Here is a 21292-nt window from a genome sequence, read left to right as displayed (position 1 = left end):
CATACTGTGATTAGTTATTTAAATTGGTATAAATAACTTGACAGTCACTGCGTAGTGCTATGTTTTGCACCCAAATTAAGTAAATGGAAAACTATTGCTGAAGGTTCTTTAAACCTGAGTCAGTGTTTGGGAAGTCATAATCCAAATTCTGGATGCTCACTCTTCAAGAACAGCTAGGTTTAAAATATTAGATTGGGGGCTTCCCTGGTGTCACAGTGGTTGAGAGTCCGCCTGCCAATGCAGGGGACACGGGTTCGTGCCCCGGTCCGGGAAGATCCCACATGCCGCGGAGTGGCTGGGCCCGTGAGACATGGCCGCTGAGCCTGCGCGTCCGGAGCCTGTGCTCCGCAACGGGAGAGGCCACAACAGTGAGGGGCCCACATACCGCAGAAAAAAAATAAAAATCTAGATTGAAAGCGTTTTCAATTTTTTAATTCTCAATATGTTTAAGATACTACTCCACTGTCTTGTGGACCCTTTTGTTACTGATAAGATGCCTACTGTAAGTCTAATGGTTTATTTGAAGATAATCTGTTAGCTTTTAAGATTTTTCTTTTATCCTTAATATTCTATAGTTTTAATACTCTGAGTTTACTGTTTACCCTGCTTGCTTTTCAGAGCATGCTTTAATCTGGAGATCCTTGTCTATCTTCAATTCTGGAAAAGTCTCAGTTACTTTTAAATTTTTTATTTATTTTTAAAACTTAGGTATAATTGACATATATTTTCTCTTAAAATATTTGCTTCTGTCATTCCCTCTATTCTTTTTTTACCTTCAGAATTCCTTTTTAAAAAATATATATATTTATTTATTTTAAAATTTATTTTGGCTGCTTGGGTCTTAGTTGCGGCACACGGGCTCTTTGTTGCGGCATGCAGACTTCTTGGTTGTGGCATGCATGAGGGACCTAGTTCCTTGACCAGGGATGGAAACCGGGCCCCGGGAGTGCATTGGGAGTGCAGAGTCTTACCCACTGGACCACCAGGGAAGTCTCCAGAATTCCTCTGTGACTAATTCCTCTGTGACTATGTCCAGTTGGAGTTTAATCTCATCTATTGATTTTTATATTTGTATAACTAACTCTATTTTTGATTAATTTCTGCCTATTTTGTTCAATAATGTATTAAAATTGTTCTATAACATTCTTTCTGGAGTGAATTCCAATTTTTAATTTGGATGGCAGAATTTAAATGTTGTATTTCTTCATGTTTGTTAGAATTTGGGTTTCTAGGCTTATTTGATTGGGAGGGTTGTTATTTTCATTTTAGTACATCTCTCTCAGTCCAAGCTTTCCCCCTCCCTGTCTATGGGTTTTCTAGTTGCTTTTTCCCAAAACTAGGGCTCATGGAGGTATTTTAGGGCTCCTGCTGTGATTTGGGGATATCACCATTCCAGTCACCAACAGTGGGAAGTCTAGTTGTTGCCCTCTCTTCTGCCTCTCTGTTTATTAAGCTGAAGGCCAATAGCAAATGATATTTTGAATATTTTTCAGGGAGGGCAGACCTCAAGCAGTGAGTTTGTCCTGTTCATCCCTTTGTCTCACGTGGAGCACTTTCAGGTCCTCTTACACATAGAATGTGCTACCATTGCCAGCTTCTGGATCTGCAGCCCAACAGGCACCTGACTTTAGCTCCACTGTGCTGTTTCTGATACTTTGATCTGCTGAGATGTTTCTCTTGTTTTTGAGGCCAGCTATATCTTTTTTTTTCCCTTTATGTTTTTTAAAAAAAAATATTTATTTGGCTGCATCGGGTCTTAGTTGCGGTGCACAGATCTTCGTTGCGGTGTGTGGACTCAGTTGTTGTGGTGCGTGGGCTTAGTTGCTCTGTGGCATGTGGGATCCTAGTTCCCTGACCAGGGATTGAACCTGCGTCCCCTGCATTGGAAGGCGGATTCTTAACCACTGGACCGCCAGGGAAGTCCCTCCCTTTATGTTTTTAACTGTTACTGATTGCTATATGTAGTAGAGAGGTGTCCAAGCATGAACTTACTGTCTATATTTAACCCGAGAATTTGAATTCTACTTTTATTACTTATGACTCAGTATGTTCATACGTATTTGTCAGTTTGTAGCTACAATTTGTCAATAAAGTATTAATATTAGCCTACCTAAACAATGCTGGGAGCAAATAAAAATTATACATAAAACTCATTGAAAATGCCAAGATTTGGCACAAAAGAAAAATTTCTGCAAATATTCAGGTAAATTTAATCTAGTGCTCTCAGTGCTAAGCATGGGACAAAGTGGTCAATTTTTAAAAATGGAAAAAAAAATTTTTTTTAATTTAAAAAAATTTTAAAGGAATATAAAAACGAGACCAAAAAAATAACACACACACAAGAAAAAGAGATGGAGGTGGGCTTGCCCTTGTAAAGTCTATAGTGAGGGAGACAGAAATTAAGACAAGAATCGTTAAGTATGCACATCATTTAGTAAGGAATCATATACCACTGAGAAGCACAAGGAAATTTAATAACTATGGAAACCCCATAGGGAAGTGGTTTCCCAGAAATAAGTAAGCATGTAATATGAAATCTTGACACTAAATTCTTACCTGACTCCATCAGCCATCATACATCAACACATCTATCAAAATATCCATTTGGTTTCTATATGCTATCTCAAGTGAAAAAAATCTTTTGTCTACCATGGAACTGTATTTGGTCTTGACTCATCAGGATTTTACCTCATCAAGTTGTGCACACTTATTACTAGTACTTAAATTATTTCAACTGTAGAAGTTTTTAAGGCACAGTCTGGGCCTCAGAGATGTAGATCTGTACAGATATGCAGGGAAACCTTTTCTGATGCTTTAAAATTACTAGCTAGGGCATGTCCCTGAGATTTAGCTATCATCCAATCAAGGGGGAATGTTCAATGTTTATACCTGAGTTCCTTACGTTGTTGAACCCAAAAGATAAGTTGCTGTTTGTTTTTACACTTTTTTTCATAATCCTTTTCTGTCTGAGACAGGGTCAGATGACTAACAGTTAAAAACAGTATTTTATTACCTTCTATCTAAGCAGGGTTTTTCACCCACTTGCTGACTTTGAGCAGCCTTCATTGCAGGGGACACACTAGGCTGCCTCACCCCCTGCAGCCTCAGGTATGAACTGGCCATGGCGTCCTCTCAGCAAGAGTTGACAAGGGATTTAATTCCTTCATTCATTTACTCATTCACTTAGTCATTACTGTGCACCAGGGCTGCATTATGACTTTTGTGGGCTGTAGATATTTTGCTTTCGTGGGCTCCTTCCTCTATAAAAGCATATTTAAAATTATATTTTATGACTGTGTTAGTGTGAGAATGACTACAATCCAGGCTTGATTCATCATTATACAAAAATTATTACTACACTTTTCTTCTGATTTAAAAAAATATTCAAATAAATGAACTTATTTAGAAAACAGACTCACAAAGAAAACAAACTCATGGTTACCAAAGGGCAAGGGAGGGATAAATTGGGAGTATGGGGTTAACAGATGCACACTTCCATATATAAAATAGATAAACAGCAAGGGTTTACTGTATAGCACAGGGAACTATATTCAATATCTTGTAACAAACTATAATGGAAAAGAATAATGTAAAAAAGAACATAGACATGTACATATATATATATGTCAATATGTATAACCAGATCACTTTGCTGTACACCTGAAACTAATACAATATTGTAAATCAACTATACTTCCATTAAAAAAATTCAAAACAAAACATTTTCTTGGGCCTCTATTGTGGGCCCTCACCATGGCCTAATGGATAAGGCAACCCTGTTAAGCGCTCACACTGTTCTAGGAGTTGCAGCCGTGAACAAAACACATTACTTGTCTTCATGGAGCTTACATTTTAGTAAGAAGCAGATAAACACAAGTACATTCAGCTTTCGAGTCGGTTATAACTGTTGAGAAAAGGCACATAAGGAGAATAAGGAGTGTTGAGAGGGGGTGGCAATTTAAATAGAACGGAAAGGGAAGGCTTCACTGGGAAAGTCTTGAACAAAGACACGAGGAAAGCCTGGAACGAACCAGGTGTGTATTTGGTAGTAGCACTACTGAAGATGAGGAATCAGCACCAATAACAAATCCCAACCGCAAGGGTCCCTAAAGCGTCGCTCTCGAAGTTACGCATTCCCGAAGCCTATAAGCGAGGCCGAAGAAGATCACTGGAAACCAGTGCCTGCCGCTGCAATCTCCATTTTACTTCCTGGCACCAGGTAGGAAGAGTTTATTCGTCGCTCCCATACGTTTTCCGAGCGTCAGGCTAGGTGCCGGTTTTCTTCACTTCCGAGGGAACGCCACCGGGTCCCGCTGGTAGGGGGAGAGGAGCAAAGAGGGCCAGCCCAGTCGGGAGGAACTGAAGCTTCCAGCGATGCCCTCACTCAAGATGGCGGCGCAAGGCTCGCGCTTGGTCCCGTCAGGCGGCGCGCGTGCTTAGGCTGCATGCGGCCAAGCGCTAGGGAAGGGGGCGGGCCCACAGAGGTAGAGGGACTCTTGCTCTGCGGCCCAGCCAGGAGTCTTCGTCGCCGCGGCTCCCGCTGCTGTCACCGTCACCACTCCCGGATTGTGGAGGGGAAGATGGAGCCGGTCACCATCGCTACCGACAGCGGGGACCGGCCGGGGGCCCCGGCGGGCTCAGGCCTGTCGGCTTCCCAGCGTCGGGCCGAGCTGCGGCGGAGAAAGCTGCTCATGAACTCGGAACAGCGCATCAACCGAATCATGGGCTTTCACAGACCGGGGAGCGGCGCCGGTGAGAACCTCCGTTTCCCCACAGTCTCCTGCCCATCCCTTTTGAGTCTTCGGGATCATTCTTCCTTTCCCTTCTCCACCCTGCTGACCTTTTTGACCAAACCCTGCTTTCTGACCTCCCCTCTGGCCCCGTCCCTTTGATGATATCCCCAGTTCGCACTTCTTAACCCCACGACGTTTCTAGTCTCTTTCCTCAGTTTTCCGGGGGCTCCGCCCTTAGGTTGTCTCCACCTCCGCCGCGGGCTGCGAAACTCTCGCTCCTGAGACCCTCTGCCCTGGTGCCCTCTGCCCAGTTACCCTGAGACGGCCCCCTTCCTCCTTACCCACTCCCTCGCCTCTCTCGAAGTGCGCACATTTTATCCCTAGACTGCTCTGTCTATTGTGCCCGTCGGGAAGATTGCCTGCCTTTATTTCCTTTCCAAATGCTTTCCCTTCCAGTGCCTTCCCTGGCTTGTACCTTCTTTTGCCTTTTGCTGTAACTCTGTCGGCCTGCATGAGCTTGTCTTTACTGAACTGCCCCCTGGTTCTTCCTTGGATCAGAGACTCTTACGGTTAAATCCTAGTGTCTGTGTTCGGTGCTCTCCACACTGTCGTCTACAGGCCTTCTTAAACAGGTGAAAAAAATTGGAGGGACCGTTCTTTAGAAACCCAACAAGTGGGACGTGCCCATCTGAGGCCTTATCTCCTAGTGTGCTGAGATTGATGTGAGTGATGTCAGGAACTGCATTTAACACTGAAGAGAGCTCCTTATTTCTCTCCCAATGACATGTACAATGAGTTTCTTAAAATTTTTTTTCATGTGAATATTTACTGAACACTCAGTATGAGCTAGTGTTCTCTAAATTTCCATTGAGCGTTGCCTTTAATATTTGGCCTTTAGTCAGTGATTGCATGTTCCTTAGATCCTTGTGACTTCTGCTCTGTGGGGCTTTAGATATATAGCTCTGAACTTTTAGACAGTTTACAGGTTTGCGACTGAAAACTGCCAAGAGAGGTAAGAGCCTTATCTCAAATTCTAGAACAACCGTTAGAAGACACATTTTCCCCTTTAATGATTAATAGTAGAATATTTATTCTTTCCTAAAGCTTCTACTTTGTTATTTTGCTTTGAAATTTTTATTTTATCTGTCATTAAAGGGTTTTTTTCCCCTTTGTTTTGTTTAAAACCGGAACAGCATCTTAAAACTGCTTAAATACCTGCTAATGGCTGCCAGATTACAGTAGAAGGATTACGTAAACTGTAGCTGTAGTATATGCCACACCCTGTGCTGACAGGACTCTGGATTCAGAAATGTAATATTAAAAATACAGATTTAAAATAATCTCCATCCCTGTCTTTCCCAATTTGTATAATAGCGTTATCTTCTACCTCCAAAGTTTGGGGTATGTCCTCTGAAGGAATACTCTTTTTGACATTTTGAGTGTGTAGAGGAAGGAACTAGTTTGTCTTATGAAGAATCAGTATTAAATTCAGAGGCTGTGAAGTTCTAGCTCTAGTGGCATATTTTTAAATAGTAATAAGAAAGGTGTTTGCCAGTATGTAATACTTAAGTCTTCTAAATTTCTTTTCTCAGAAGAAGAAAGTCAAACAAAATCAAAGCAGCAGGACAGTGATAAACTGAACTCCCTCACCATTCCTTCAGTTTCAAAGCGAGTAGTGCTGGGTGATTCGGTCAGTACAGGAACAACTGACCAGCAGAGTGGTGTGGCCGAGGTAAAGGGGACTCAGCTGGGAGACAAATTGGACTCTTTCATTAAACCTCCTGAGGGCAGTATTGATGTAAGCCTTGAGCTCCGGCAGCGCAACAGAGGAGACCTGACAGCAGACACTGTCCAGAGGGGTTCTCGCCATGGCCTAGAACAGTACCTCTCCAGATTTGAAGAAGCAATGAAGCTAAGGAAACAGTTGATTAGTGAAAAACCCAACCAAGAGGATGGAAATACAACTGAAGAATTTGACTCTTTTCGAATATTTAGATTGGTGGGATGTGCTCTTCTTGCCTTTGGAGTCAGAGCTTTTGTTTGCAAATATTTGGTAAGAAACAGTGGAAAATGCAAATTGATTATAATAATGAGTGCTTTTGTAAGATTCATTGCCAACAATAACTTAATATTTACCAGATTCATGTGGATGTTTGGAGATGTGTTATAAACTGCTATTCACCTTAGGTATAGAATGAGGTGTTCTGGTTAAATACAGAGCCTGATAATAATCGCTAAAATCTTTCTACATGCTAAGTAACATTCTAAGTGCTTTACATGTATTAATTCATTTAACCTCATCCTTGAACCAGGTCTTTTTTTTAAACATCTTTATTGGAATATAATTGCTTTATAATGGTGTGTTAGTTTCTGCTTTATAACAAAGTGAATCAGCTATACATATACATATATCCCCATATCCCCTCCCTCTTGCATCTCCCTCCCGCCCTCCCTATCCCACCCCTCTAGGTGGTCACAAAGCACTGAGCTGATCTCCCTGTGCTATGCGGCTGCTTCCCACTAGCTATCAGTTTTACATTTGGTAGTATATATAAGTCCATGCCATTCTCTCACTTCGTCCCAGCTTACTCTTCCCCCTCCCCATGTCCTCAAGTCCATTCTCTATGTCTGCATCTTTATTCCTGTACTGCCCCTAGTGAACCAGGTATCATTTGAATCTGTTTTATAGATGAAGGAATGAAGACTCAGAGAGGTGAAATCATTTGTCCAGGGTCACACTACTAAGTGACAGCTGGGATTAAACCCAAGCACTTTGATTCCAAAACCAAAGGGTAAATTACCTACATATATAGAGATATTAATTACCACTTTGCAAATTTGAAATATTAAAATGCAGTTCCTATGGTCCTGGATGTGATGTAATTTTTTTATGGTTCAGAAGGCATTCTGCATTTTATAGTGTAGTATTATCATAGGAGCAGTCCATTTTTGTTGTACCTTCATATGCCATGGCTGTTCAGTGAAAGTTGGGATTTATTGGTTCTTTTGTTTCATAGTATGTGGAGGAAAGAAGAAAAGCATAACAGTGTCTTGTTCTTTGAGGTGTTTCCATTCAGTAGACATTTTAAGAATACCTACCAAGTACCAGCCACATAAGTAAATTTTCAGATAATTAAGGTTTATGTTATTAAGAAAAAAAGTTTTTATTATTATTTTTTAAAAAATTTATTTAGTTTATTTATTTATTTTTGGCTGCGTTGGGTCTTTGTTGCTGCACGCGGGCTTTCTCTAGTTAGGGTGATCGGGGGCTACTCTTTGTTGCGGTGCGCGGGCTTCTCATTGTGGTGGCTTCTCTTGCTGCGGAACACAGGCTCCAGGCACGTGGCCTTCACTAGTTGTGGCTCGCGGGCTCTAGAGTGCAGGCTCAGTAGTTGTGGCTCATAGGCTTAGTTGCTCTGCGGCATGTGGGATCTTCCTGGACCAGGGCTCGAACCTGCGTCCCCTGCATTGGCAGGTGGATTCTTAACCACTGTGCCACCAGGGAAGCCCAGAAAAAAGTTTTTAAAGGTCTGGTTTTTTAATGGAAATTCCCATCTTTTAAAAAAAATAGTAATTAATTTACTTATTTTTGCCTGCGTTGGGTCTTTGTTGCTGCACGTAGCCTTTCTCTAGTTGCGGCAAGTGGGGGCTATTCTTTTTTGTGGTGTGCATGCTTCTCATTGCGGTGGCTTCTCTTGTTATGGAGCGTGGGCTCTAGGCACATGGACTTCAATAGTTGTGGCATGTGGGCTTAGTACTTGTGGCTTGCAGGCTCAGTAGTTGTGGCACACAGGCTTAGTTGCTCCACGGCATGTGGGATCTTCCCGGACCGAGGCTTGAACCTGTGTCCCCTGCGTTGGCAGGTGGATTCTTAACCACTGTGCCACCAAGGAAGTCCCTAAAAGTCTATTTTTATGCCAGTTTTTTCTTAAAGAGAATCTGTTGAACAGATTCGATTTTTTTTTTTCCTGATGATAAATTGGCATCATAGCTTTCAGCGTTTAGTGAGATGTATAGCTACTTTTTTTGTCTTATCTAAAGGGCTCTGTACTTCCATGCTTTTAAAATTATGTCCTATTTTTGTACCTCATTTCGTGTGAGGTTTTTTGGCTTTCTGGGTGTTTTTTTTGCTGTCAGATTTTCAGCTATTAATCACTGCTCTCACTATTCTTCCATCTAGTAATATTTGCTCCTTCACTCCCTATTTTAACTTTAGAAATAAATGTAAATTAGGTATTATTTTGATCTTTTCTGTTTTATTGTGTGAGAAGTGAGATAACCAAGCCATTTTATCTATAATAAAAACACTTCGTCATTTGAGGGCCGGAGATGAATTCATTCCTTGCCCTGAAGTGTGAGTGAGATATGTATGGCATCTCTTTTGAGTATTGAGCCTTTTAGCTATGCTTTCAAACTGTCAATTACCTCTAGATGAGAGAGATGTTACTGCATGATGATTATACATCAATCACCGCTGAGAAGTTACGTTTTAAATTATTTAAAAGATAAGTTTTTAAGAGAGAGGGAATTTTGGAGGATGTTGATAGAATGTGACTTGAGAAACATGTTTTATGTTAAGGAAATCAAATCTCTTTATTTTTGTCACTCTTTTGCAGAAACAAGAATCCTTTCAGCCACTAAAATTAAATATTTTATTACAGTTTTTTTGCTTGGAATTTTATAACTGCTGTTAGTTTGATTTATTGTGATTTGAATGATTATGTTGGAAATACGTAACTTTATCTTCTGTCTTCACAGTCCATATTTGCTCCATTTCTTACTTTACAACTTGCATACATGGGACTATACAAATATTTTCCTAAGGTAAATTAAAATTTTTTCTGAATTATGGTGATATATTTAGATTGATTAACAACTAGATGATTTTAAGAACTTAAAGTTATTTATACTTATGGTCTGAATCAGTGCTATTCAAAGAGTGATTGGCTCACAAGTGCAGATCTTCAAACTATTTGTTTCTGTTTGTAATAAGTTCAGTTCAGAAAGTGAGTAATTATAAACTTGTATAGCAATATGACATTGCCATAATATTTTTATCATATTTTACAAAAATGTTGGTCCACCATGGAATAGGGGAAAACCCTCATGACAGAGTTTGAATAGTACTTGTCTAAGAAAGTGTTCAACTTAGTTACTTAGTAAATTTAGTAATACATTTTGTTTTTAACAAAGGAAGTTATTTTTAAAATGGGTTCAGTTATCTTACTGTGCTCCTTACTGAACACTTAATGACAGTCCGCTTTATCTTTAATGCCAAGGGTCTGATATTTGTAAGAAATATTTGGCCATACTTACAGAGCAGAATCATGGGGAGTATCAGTGTTTATCTGGTCAGCTTGACTCCAATTATACTATAGTTTTATGGAACTTGCCTTGCCATTAGAGAAGATAACCTTACTTGTGTAATTGAGTTTTTGTGTGAGATTTTTGCTTAAAAATGGCTACTTTACTGTTTGCTTAGTCATTTGTAATGCACTGATAGACCTCATGTGTGTGTTTAATGGGTTTGAAACATATTTTTGAGGGGTCAAATAGTCAAATCCACAAAGTAAAAGAGTAAAGAAAGGTATGTAATTTTATTTATTATTTTATTTTTAAAATAAATTTATCTATTTATTTATTTTAGTTCTGGCTGCTTTGAGTCTTTACTGCATGCGGGCTTTCTTTAGTTGTGGCGGGTGGGGGCTACTCTTTGTTGCAGTTCGCGGGCCTCTCACTGTGATGGCTTCTCTTGTTGCAGAGCACCAGCTCTAGGTGCGCGGGCTTCAGTAGTTGTGGCATGCAGGCTCAGTAGCTGTGGCTCGTGGGCTCTAGAGCGCAGGCTCAGTAGTTGTGGCGCACGGGCTTAGTTGCCCCGCGGCATGTGGGATCTTCCTGGACCAGGGCTCTAACCCGTGTCCCCTGCACTAGCAGGTGGATTCTTAACCACTGTGCCACCAGGGAAGCCCTGTAATTTTATTTTTTAATTAAAACTTTTTTAATGATATAGATGTATATTCATTGATCCCCTCCAAAAATGTAATTTTAATTAAAGCATTTGTTTAGAAATTTACCCTTGAAACATTGATTTTAGTTTTGCAATAGCAAAAGTTTGGGAACAACCTAAATGTCTACTGGTAAGTGACTAGTTAAAAAAAATTATGGCCTATCCATTCAGAATGATAAAGGTCTCCATGTACTGATAATGTTAAGCTCGCCAAGAAATATTAAGATATAAAAAATACAGAATAACATCTGTAGTATACTCCTTTTTTTTGTAAAAAGGAGGAAAATCCTATGTATTTCATTTTGCTTGTATATGTGTAAAGAAACTCTGGAAGAATATTACATAAAATTTTTAACAGTGGTTATTTGTGATAGAGTGTGTGTCGGTTACTAGGTAAATGGGGAGAGAAAAGGAAGGGAGATTACTGTATAATGTTCTTTCAACAAAATATTTTGTTGTTAACAGGTTTCAACAGAAAAGTTGAAAGAATTGTGCAGTGAGCACCCGTTTATGCTTACCACCTAGATTCTGTAGTGAACATTTCATTATATTTATCATATATTCACCCAATTTTCTATCCATTTTCAATAAATCTTTTTTTAATACATCTTTTTTTCTTGATGCATTTCAAAGTATGTTGTAGATGAAGACATCAGTATATTTTACCCCTACACATTTCAGTTTATATATATATATACAATTCAGTGTTTCTTTATGGTTATTTTTCATTATTTTGAGGTAAAATTTTCATACGGTGAAATGCTCAAGACTTTATTATACCATTTAATGAGTTTTGACAACCCGTGAAACCCAAATCCTTTAAGATTTAGAACATTACTGCCAGGAAGTTCCATCATGTCCTTTTCCAGGCAGTCCCAACCCCTGCACCACGAAGGTCTGATTTTCTTTTTCCCACTGTAGATTAGTTTTGGTTGTTTTAGTACTTATTTTATTTTATTTTATTTTATTTTATTTTATTTTTTTTTTTTAGTACTTATTTTAAATGGGATCGTTCCTGTATGTACTTCTTTGTGCAAGGCTTCTTTCATTCAGCATCATATTTTTGATATTCATCCATATTGTTGAGTGCATAAGTAGTTCATTTTCTTTCTCTCTCTTTTTTTTTTTTCCTGAGTAATGCTCCGTTGAGTGAGTGTATCCATTAATTTGTCTAATTACCTATTGCTGGACGTCTTGGTTGTTTCCAATTTTTGGTTAATATGTCTAAAGCAACAAAGAACTTTCCTGAGTGGGTTTTTTTGTGGACATAGGCTTTGATTTCTCTTGGGTAACTATAGATTTTTATATTTAAAATGTTTTGAACTGTGTGATTGGATTTGGTGATACCAAATCAATAAATTAAATGAAAATTCAGCCTTGAATCTCTTAAAGAATGAGACTAGAAAATTATATTAGGAAATAAATGTTCAGTGATATTCTGCTGCATATGTAAACAAACGTGAATTTGTTTGGATGGCAATTAGGGCTGACTCTACAGAATGTTCCTTTGATTCTGTTACAAATTATTCACTGTCCTCCAGTACACCTATCACTCTTCTGACTTTTGTTGTCGTGAGACTTAACCTTATAATAAGATTAATCTTGCTCATTCTTAAAGGCCTGTTTTTAATTCCACTTCCTTCTGAAATCCTTCCCTGTGCTTTACTTATACGTAAAACCCTGGAGTAATTTCTGTCTCCTTTGAGCCACTATAGCACACGTCATCCATGTCATTCATTTAGCAATTATTTATGTCCTGTCTGGTAATACTTTTCCTGTTTTTGTCTTGAGCTTTTGTATGTATCTTAAATTATTATTTATATCTTGCCTCCAAGATAAGACTTTTTTTTTTAACTTTTGATAGCAAGAATGGTGTCTTTTCCCTGTTGCCTAGCAGTTTGCTGCTTTACATATTATATGCTCAGTAAATGTTTCTTCATATATTATTGATTGATATTTTGAAACTTCATTAACAGTTTTGAAATCAGTTAGGCAAAAATAGCAGCACTGATGTTTTTATAGAGCTTAAGTAGTCTTCTGAAAGCTGTAAGATTTATTGAAGTCTTTCTCTATGCAGGGTGAAAAGAAGATAAAGACAACAGTGCTAACAGCTGCGCTTCTGTTATCCGGAATTCCTGCTGAAGTGATAAATCGATCAATGGATACTTATAGCAAAATGGGCGAAGTTTTCACAGATCTCTGTGTCTACTTTTTCACTTTTATCTTTTGTCATGAACTGCTTGATTATTGGGGCTCTGAAGTACCATGAAGCCTGCAGAACTCAGGAAGAGAAGCTTACAAAAAAAAATTCTCTTCTATATTGCAGTGACTCTAAAGGAAGCATATTGGTTTACACCTTTATGAAATTCTTTTACTTTTTGAGGTTTTAAAACCACTTGATTAGGAATGGAATGGCAGGTTCCCTGACTGGAAAGGGTTGAGTTTGTATTAATACTGATGTGAAGATTAGAGTACCAATGTCAGTAATCGATTTTTCTTGTTTAATTAGAATTCCTAGTCTACACCTTTCCCTAACTTCTCAGATTTGTAATTCCTCTTTGAGAGCTGAGCTAGTGCTTTTAGGAGAGCAGATGAATGTTGTCTCAGCCAGTCCCAAGGACTGAATCTTGTATTTGTATTGTTCTGTCCTGAGAAATGGAGCCATCTTAAAAATAAAATGAAAGAAATTGAATTGTCTAGTGTTAAGTTTGCACATTTTAACTTATAAGGGCTGAATAAGGTAGCCAATTTTATCTTTTCTCGTTGAGTCAGTATTTTAATTTTTTTTTTTTTTTGCGGTATGCAGGCCTCTCACCCCGTGGCCTCTCCCGTCACGGAGCACAGGCTCCAGACGTGCAGGCCCAGAGGCCATGGCTCACGGGCCCAGCCGCTCCGCAGCATGTGGGATCCTCCCGGACCAGGGCACGAACCCGTGTCCCCTGCATCGGCAGGCGGACTCTCAACCACTGCACCACCAGGGAAGCCCCAGTATCTTAATTTTTATTCCAGCATAAATATTTAATGGAGGAAATGATTAAGATTCATACATGTGAAATTAAAAGGTATTTATGAAATCTTTATTAATTTTAATTTATGAAAAATTTTATTACCAAACTCAGAATTGGAAATTTTTACTTTTGAGTTTTAGATTTTCAGAAGTATGTTTTTTAAGCAATAGGCATAGAATGATTAGATATAAAAATGGAATTTGAAGAATTGACTGACGTATTCAACCCAATAGCATAAATACTCTTTTAACTAATGTGGTAACACTGTCATATTTGGAAGGTTTGACTTAAAAGAGTATAAAGCATAAGTTTTTTATCACTTGGTATTACATTTCCCTAGTTTTTTTGTATCGTCTGTTTGATTAATTCTTGTGATATAGACTTTTTTTTATTACTCACAAAGTTTTTTTATTTTGAACCACAGTGATGGAGAGTAAGTATAACAATTTGTCTATTCGTTTGACTTAGGGTAAGATTACAAGCACACATTTTTCCTAATTCCATACAAATCTAATATGCAGAGGATTGGATAGTATTCTTGAATTTGTCACACTCTCCCCAATCCCTGGGAAGACACTAGGGGTTTTCAATTGCACATTTTATTTCTTCCATTTTGTCACTTTACACATGCAAAGTTTTAGTAATTGTAAGTCATTATCAAATTTATTTCAAAGAGAAGACATGAGTATTTGCTTAAGCATGTTGAATAATGTCAAATGGAAATGCAGGTTTATTAGTGTTTGGAATAATTAAGAAGAATTTTTTTTACTTAGAAATTTCAGGGATTTGAAATGTTTATGAGTTAAAACTAGATTGACAGGGATTCCCTGGTGGAGCAGTGGTTGAGAGTCCGCCTGCTGATGCAGGGGACATGGGTTTGTGCCCCGGTCCGGGAAGATCCCACATGCCGCGGAGCGGCTGGGCCCGTGAGCCATGGCCGCTGAGCCTGCGTGTCCGGAGCCTGTGCTCCGCGACGGGAGAGGCCACAACAGTGAGAGGCCCGCGTACCGCTAAAAAAAAAAAAACTAGATTGACAAGGATGGTTGTTGAGGACTTCCCTGGTGGTCCAGTGGTTAAGACTCTGCGCTTCCACTGCAGGGGGCGCGGGTTCCGTCCCTGGTCTGGGAGGTTCCTCATGTTGTGAGGTGCAGCCAAAAAAGCAGACAACAACAAAGGATGGTCGTCGAGAGGTGACATCTTTGGCCATAGATTTTTAGTCTTATTAGCTGTATAAATGCATGTGTGTACACACAGTTGGTGTAAAAACAGCAAGAGGGTTATGAGATTCAGAACTAGGTTAGTTAGAATCAAAATCTGCTTTGGAAGCCAGGGCAGTTTGCTAAATAAGTGATGTATTGGAGACATAGTAGACTATAATTACTTCTTTCACCTCTGCTAATAGATAAAAGTAGTTTCTTCAAGGACATAGAAATGCTGTGAACTTACCGTAAATATGCTGTGGGCACAAAAAGCCAGTTAGAATTGTCACGTGAATATGTTCTCTTAAAAGGGAGTTAGAGGTACTTCCCTGGTGGTCCAGTGTTTAAGATTCTGCACTCTCAGTGTGGGGGGCTGGGGTTCGATCCCTGGTCAGGGAACTAGATCCTGCATGCATGCTGCAACTGAAGATCCTGCATGCTGCAACTAAAGACCTGGGGCAGCCACTAAATAAATGAATATTAAAAAAGAAAAGAAAACTATTTTAAAAAAAAAAGGGAGTTAGAAATGAAGTATCTTGGAAAGAGCTCTGGCCTGGGTATCAGATGCCTGGGTTCTGGTTCCAGTTTAGATTCCAAGAAGATTAGTGATCTGGGATTAAATTTGTTTCCCATATCTCAGTATTCTCCCTTAAAATCAAGACATTTGAGTAAGTGATTTAAAAAATCTGTTCCAGCTATATCAATTTTTGCATGGCCTCATCCAGTTCCTTGGCTTCAAATACTGTATACAGAAAGTCCCTGAGTTAGGGTGGTTTGACTTACAATTTTTTGACTTTATGGTGGTGTCAAAGTGACACATTCGTCAGAAACCGTGCTTTGAATTTTGAATTTTGATCTCTTCCTGGACTAGCCATCTGCAGTATGATACTCTCTAGTGACGCTGGGCAGTGGCAGAGAGCTGCAGATCCCAGTCCATGATGATCCACTTAAAACTGTTCTGCTTTTCACTTTCAGTATAGTATTCAATAAATTACATGAGATGTTCAACATTTTATTATAAAATAGGCTTTGTGTTAGATGATTCTGCCCAACTGCAGGCTAATGTGTGTGTTCTGACACGTTTAAGGTAGGCTAGGCTAAGTTATTTTTTATTTTATTTTATTTATTTATTTTTTTAGGCTAAGTTAAGACGGGTAGGTTAGGCATATTAAAATGCATTTTCCGCTTGCAGTATTTTAAACTTAAGATGGGTTTATCAGGATGTAATCCCATCCTAAGTTGAGGAAGATCTGTATTATACATTCTATAAAGTGCTTTTGACCCTTATCTCTCCAATCTCTATTTCTCCTTTGAACTCCAGACTTATATATTTCCTTTCAGCCATTATCTCCTTCTGGATATCTAGTAGGCAGAAACACTGATTTTCTCTCCTTTTCCCACCAAATCTGCTGCACCCAGGCCTTTTTCATCTCCACAAATTCACCACAATCCAGAGTAGCTCGGATCAAAACCTGGGAGTCATCTTTATTCCTCCCTTACCCTTGCAGTTCACATCCATTTTATCAATTAGTGTTTGGAAAGCTGCCTGTGGAATACATCCAGAATCTGACCACTTGTCAGTGTCTCCACACTCCTTACCTTCAGCCTACATACAAGCAATTTACAATGGCTCTCATACCTGACCCTCATTGGTGTCCATTCTGTCATATATTGGCTCAGGCCTTCCTTACTCGGCATGGTCTGCCCTGCAGCCACAGGTGGTCAATAAATCACAGAGGAAGAGCAGAAGCCAGTCTTAGAGTCTTAAACTCGTTGGTTTCATTTTTTAAAAATTCAAATTTATCGAGGTAAGATTTACATACAATAAAACACACCAATTTTTAAAGCATACAGTTCAGGGAACTCACTGGCCGTCCAGTGGTTAGGACTCCACGCTTCCACTGCAGGGGCCCCGGGTTGGGGAACTAAGATCCCGCAGGCTGTGGGGCACGGCCAAAAAAAATAACAATAAAATAAAAATAAAGCGTACAGTTCAATGAATCTTGACAAACATCCATGCAATGACTGCCACAGTCAAAATATGGAACTTTTCTATCATCTGTATGTGTAAGAACATAAAATAGTACAGAAGCACGTAAAGTAAGTGAGAGCCTGTCCCCAACGCCTTTACAGCTTTCTGCTAAAACAACATTGCAGCGTAAGTTCCACTAGGCGAGTCGTTCTTCGCCTTGACCAGACTGTACTTCAGAATCACCTGGGAAGCTTTAAAATTCCCAGTGCACTGGAAGCACTCCAGACCAATCAGATTAGAGTATCAGAATGGAACACACGCATCCGTATATGTATTTTTAAGCTCCTAAGCGCAGGCAATGTTGAGAACCATAATCTTGTGTAACGTAGTTTTAGCTCTTCGTCCTCTTCACCCAAGTTAACTCCTATTCAGTCTTCAAATCATACCTCAAAGGTCATTTCCTTAGGGAACTCTTTCTGAACCCCTTTCCTATGGTAGAATCTCTTTTCTGTTATATTACATCTGCTTGTGTTTTTGTTAATGCCTATGTCTGCCACGCGATTGAAAGCTCGTTGGAAGGTAGAACATGCCTGACACGTAACAATATGTTTAAACGAATGCACGTAGAAATGGTGAGAGTGAATGGAGATGTTTGTAGCATCGCTTAGATGTCAGTACACTTCCGGGGGCAGCTTGGGGTTGCTTATGGCGTTTCAGTGCCCCCTGTAGGAAAGACCCTCCCAAGGCCTGCATGGCGGCTGAGGCTCCACCCTCTACCGCACCAAGGCGCGGGGGCTTCCGCGGCTGTGCAGGGAAAACCCGGCCGAGGCAACCTCTTTAGGCGCAGCCGGCACTGTGCGGCCTCCAGCCGAGAGGGGGCGCTGTGGAACGATAGCCGCTTCCGGCCCGCTTTTTCCTTCCTCCTGCCGCTGGCGCCACCACGTCCTGTTTTCGTTGCCCGCGTTCGGATGGTGGCTACCGCTGTGGCTGCTGCAGCTTGTTAGTGCTGTTCCTCGCCCGGCGTGCTGAGGGTTGTGCGGCCTCCTACTCTGTCCGGTTCTCCTGCGCGTGATCCCGAAGGGCGCCGTTTTCCCGCGGCCTGCGGCATGGGCCGGGAGTCACGGTGAGACGGCGCGCTGGGCGGGCGAGCGGGGAGTCCCTTCCTCAGGCGGGATCGAGGTGGCCGCGGGGCCGGGCCTGGCCCGGTGCGACCCGACGTGCGGCCAGCGCTGCCCGCGGCTGCTAGAGGGGCTGGGGGACCTCGGCTGAGGCAGTGGGTGTGCTTGGGTCGGCGGCGGGCACAGGGTTCCCTTACACGGCCATCGGCCGGTTCCAGCCCTTGGAGCGGGAACACACCTCCGGGACGTCAACTACATCCCGCCATTTCCGCGGAGCTTACCCGTATCGCCTTAGTCAATAGCGACCTCAGTTGAATTTCTCACCACTTCGCGTTTGCAACATTTCTTTGGCCCCTGTCGCTCTCTACTTTAGTTTTTTGTGCGCGTGTGGTATTTTCTTAATTGAAAGGAGTGTGTGGCCAAACATTTTTACATCGCCTACAATACTACGTGACTAGGTTTGTTTTGGACTACAGTAAATGCTTGTTGCATGGGCATTTATTTCGCACATAGATTTAAAATTTCTTTGTTATGTGTTTTTTATCCTTTTTAAACTGAGAACTGGGAGGTTTTATTAGAACTCTGATATCTCTTCAACATTTCAGATTGTTACCTGGTTTGGGACCTTGAGATTTTTATCTTAAATGTGCGTATTTGCTTAATGTTTAGCTGTGACTGAAAGATCATTTATATCTAGGATATAAATAATAAGTAAGTAAGGTAATAGTAGTTTACTGAGATATAATTAATAGTCAGGGAAATGGTCAATGCTTAAGGGTAGAGCTGGTGAAATTTAGCTCATATATGAACCGTGTAACCATCACCTGGATAAAGAGTATTTCCATAACTACAGAAAATTCATGTAAAGGTCTTTTAAATCTCTGTGAAAGCATTGCTGTTCATCTGGCCACCCAGACCAGAAACCTGGAAGTGATATTTATTTGACTGATTATTCTCTCTTGCTGCCTACATCTAGTTAGATACTGCACCCAGTCACCATTCCTGCTCTCCCTGACTTAATTCAGGCCCTAATCATTTATTACTCAGACTGCTACACCTGCCTCAAGTTACCTTCCTCTGATCTTGCGCTCCCAGTTGATTCCACACTGCAGCCAGAGTGACACTTCTGAAATTGACATAAGATTATGTCATTTCCTTGCTTTCATGTCTGTTGGTTCTTACTGCTTCCAAGATGAAGTGAGACTCTTCAGCACAGCCTTCAGGGCCCTTCCCAAGAAGGTCCTTTCTATCTCTTCGGCCTTCTCCCCCACTTCTCTGCCTTGCCTGGCTTGTGTACTAGATTTGCTGTTGCACTTGACATTTAATTAGTCATTAAAATATCCAGAGTTGGACACTTCTCAACAATTCTACACGAGACATTCTGATCCAAGTCAACGCTGTCTCTTACTTGGAGGATTGCTGTAGCATTCTACCTGTTTTCCCTGCTTCTGTCCTTGCCTTTCTTTGGTTTGTTCTCCCCTCAGCAGCCAGAGTAATGCTTTAAAAATAGTAGGGAGGTTATGTCACGCCTCTGCTTAAAATCTTCCAATAGTTTCTCATCTTTTCTCAAAGTAAAAGAGAAAGTCCTTATAATGGCCTATAAGGCTCTCCACATTTGGCTACCATGCTGTACCTCTGACCTCATCTCATGACACTTTCTCTCACTCATTCAACTCCAACCACATCTGGTTCCTTGCTGTTCCTTAAACACACCAATCAAGGTTCCTCTTCAGGGTCTTTGCACTTACTGTGCCTTTTGCCTGGAAAGTTTCTCCCTCACATATCTCCATGGTTCCTTCCTTTACTTCCTTCAAACCTCTGAAATGGCACTTTATTAGTGAGGCCTTCTCTAATCACCTGGTGTAAAGGAGCAAACTTCCTACCTCCCACTGTCTCTCTTTTTCCTTTACTTTCATCCGTTTTTCTCTGTACCACCAAATACATATTGTATACTTATTTCTTTACTTGCCTGTCCTCTCTTCCTTTACCAGAATGCAAGCTGCTTGAGGCCCAAAGGCAGGAACTTGGTCTCTTTGGCTTACTGTCCTTCCTTCTTTTTCAGGACAGTATGCTGTAGCAGAAGAGTTCATTCTTTCCCCCTACTTTTAAAAAAGTTTACGTATAAGAAGTCCTTTCAATGTTTAATTTATCTGCTGAGATTTTTTAAAGAAAGTAATAAAATAAATAAAATGTGATAGAAGCTGTGTTTGCTAAGCTTAATCTTTAACTTAATAATCCAGCCACTATCGGAAGCGATCAGCATCACGGGGACGCTCTGGAAGTCGATCTAGAAGTCGCTCACCCTCAGACAAAAGAAGTAAACGTGGAGATGACAGAAGGTCTAGAAGCAGGGATAGAGATAGAAGGAGAGAGAGGTCTCGTAGCAGGGATAAAAGAAGATCTCGGTCAAGAGACAGGAAGCGTCTGAGGTAAGACATTAATCTCCACAGGACTCTTGATAAATTGGACCTTCTCAGCTAAATCAGGCTTCTTCAAAAATTTTGGACTAGAATTTAGTGGCCCCTTTGCAGGCCCTCTGCTTTTACCCCAGCTTGTTTGATGAGGTACAGAAGTGATTTGCCTAGAACATTCAAGCAGTATTTTTTTTCCCCTTTCCACTGTCATTTTCAAACAGTGAAGTAAAAGCTAATGTAATATGCCATCAGGGGGGTTCTAGTCTAATCCTGTCCCAAGAAAGCTGACCCCTGTCTTCAGAGCAACTGCTAGAGCTGACAGGAGAAGGAAACAGGGCAGAGCCATCTCCATACTCCGTTTGAAACTATTTTAAAGAACTTTTTTAGATTTAACCAAAGAACATCCTAACTTTTTAAAACTTGATTAAATATTCCATGGTACCACCCAAGCAGCCATAACTTCTGGAGGTAGAAAACAGTCTCTAAATAAAAATAATCTTCCCCACACCAAAAAAAGATTTCTCATAAAGTTTCTCATTAAAATGGGAAAGAAGACAAGGTTATACAAGTGCTGTGAACTGATCACAGAAAAAACTTTGACTTTATCTTTTTCAGACATTGGAAGGAGAGATTGCAAAAGTGTCACCTGGTACTTCGGGAAAATATTCACTCGTAACAATGTGGATAACACTAACTTATTCAATTTTATATTATGTGGTACCAGGAACAGTTTCATACCATTCAGTCAAGTACTTGTTAAGTGAAATTGGTCGTTAAAGATTTGGTCTTTGACTTTTTGGTGTGAAAGAATCACAAGATTTTAGAGCAAGAAGGATTTTGA

General features: G+C 40.3%; 2 protein-coding genes across 3 annotated transcripts in view; both read left to right on the top strand.

Moving 5' to 3' along the window:
- Window positions 1-3685: 3685 nt before the first annotated feature.
- CAMLG (calcium modulating ligand) lies at window positions 3686-13432 on the top strand. Its single transcript, XM_032629035.1, has 4 exons — window positions 3686-4752; window positions 6326-6786; window positions 9492-9557; window positions 12818-13432. The coding sequence occupies exons 1-4, from the start codon at window positions 4446-4448 to the stop codon at window positions 13007-13009; spliced, it is 1026 nt and encodes a 341-aa protein (XP_032484926.1). The 5' UTR covers window positions 3686-4445; the 3' UTR covers window positions 13010-13432.
- A 4424-nt stretch (window positions 13433-17856) lies between these two features.
- Window positions 17857-21292, top strand: part of DDX46 (DEAD-box helicase 46) — a 61864-nt gene continuing 58428 nt past the window's right edge. For both annotated transcript variants that reach the window (XM_032627282.1, XM_032627283.1), the window contains exons 1-2: window positions 17857-18042; window positions 20278-20466. In XM_032627282.1, coding sequence (XP_032483173.1) covers window positions 18026-18042; window positions 20278-20466 — 206 coding nt within the window. In that variant the 5' untranslated portion in view covers window positions 17857-18025. The remainder of the gene's footprint in view (window positions 18043-20277; window positions 20467-21292) is intronic.

The sequence above is a fragment of the Phocoena sinus genome, chromosome 3 (genome assembly GCF_008692025.1).
Source record: "Phocoena sinus isolate mPhoSin1 chromosome 3, mPhoSin1.pri, whole genome shotgun sequence".
NCBI lineage: Eukaryota > Metazoa > Chordata > Mammalia > Artiodactyla > Phocoenidae > Phocoena > Phocoena sinus.
The sequence above is the reverse complement of the archived record's forward strand: the minus strand, read 5'-3'. Positions and strand labels throughout refer to the sequence as shown.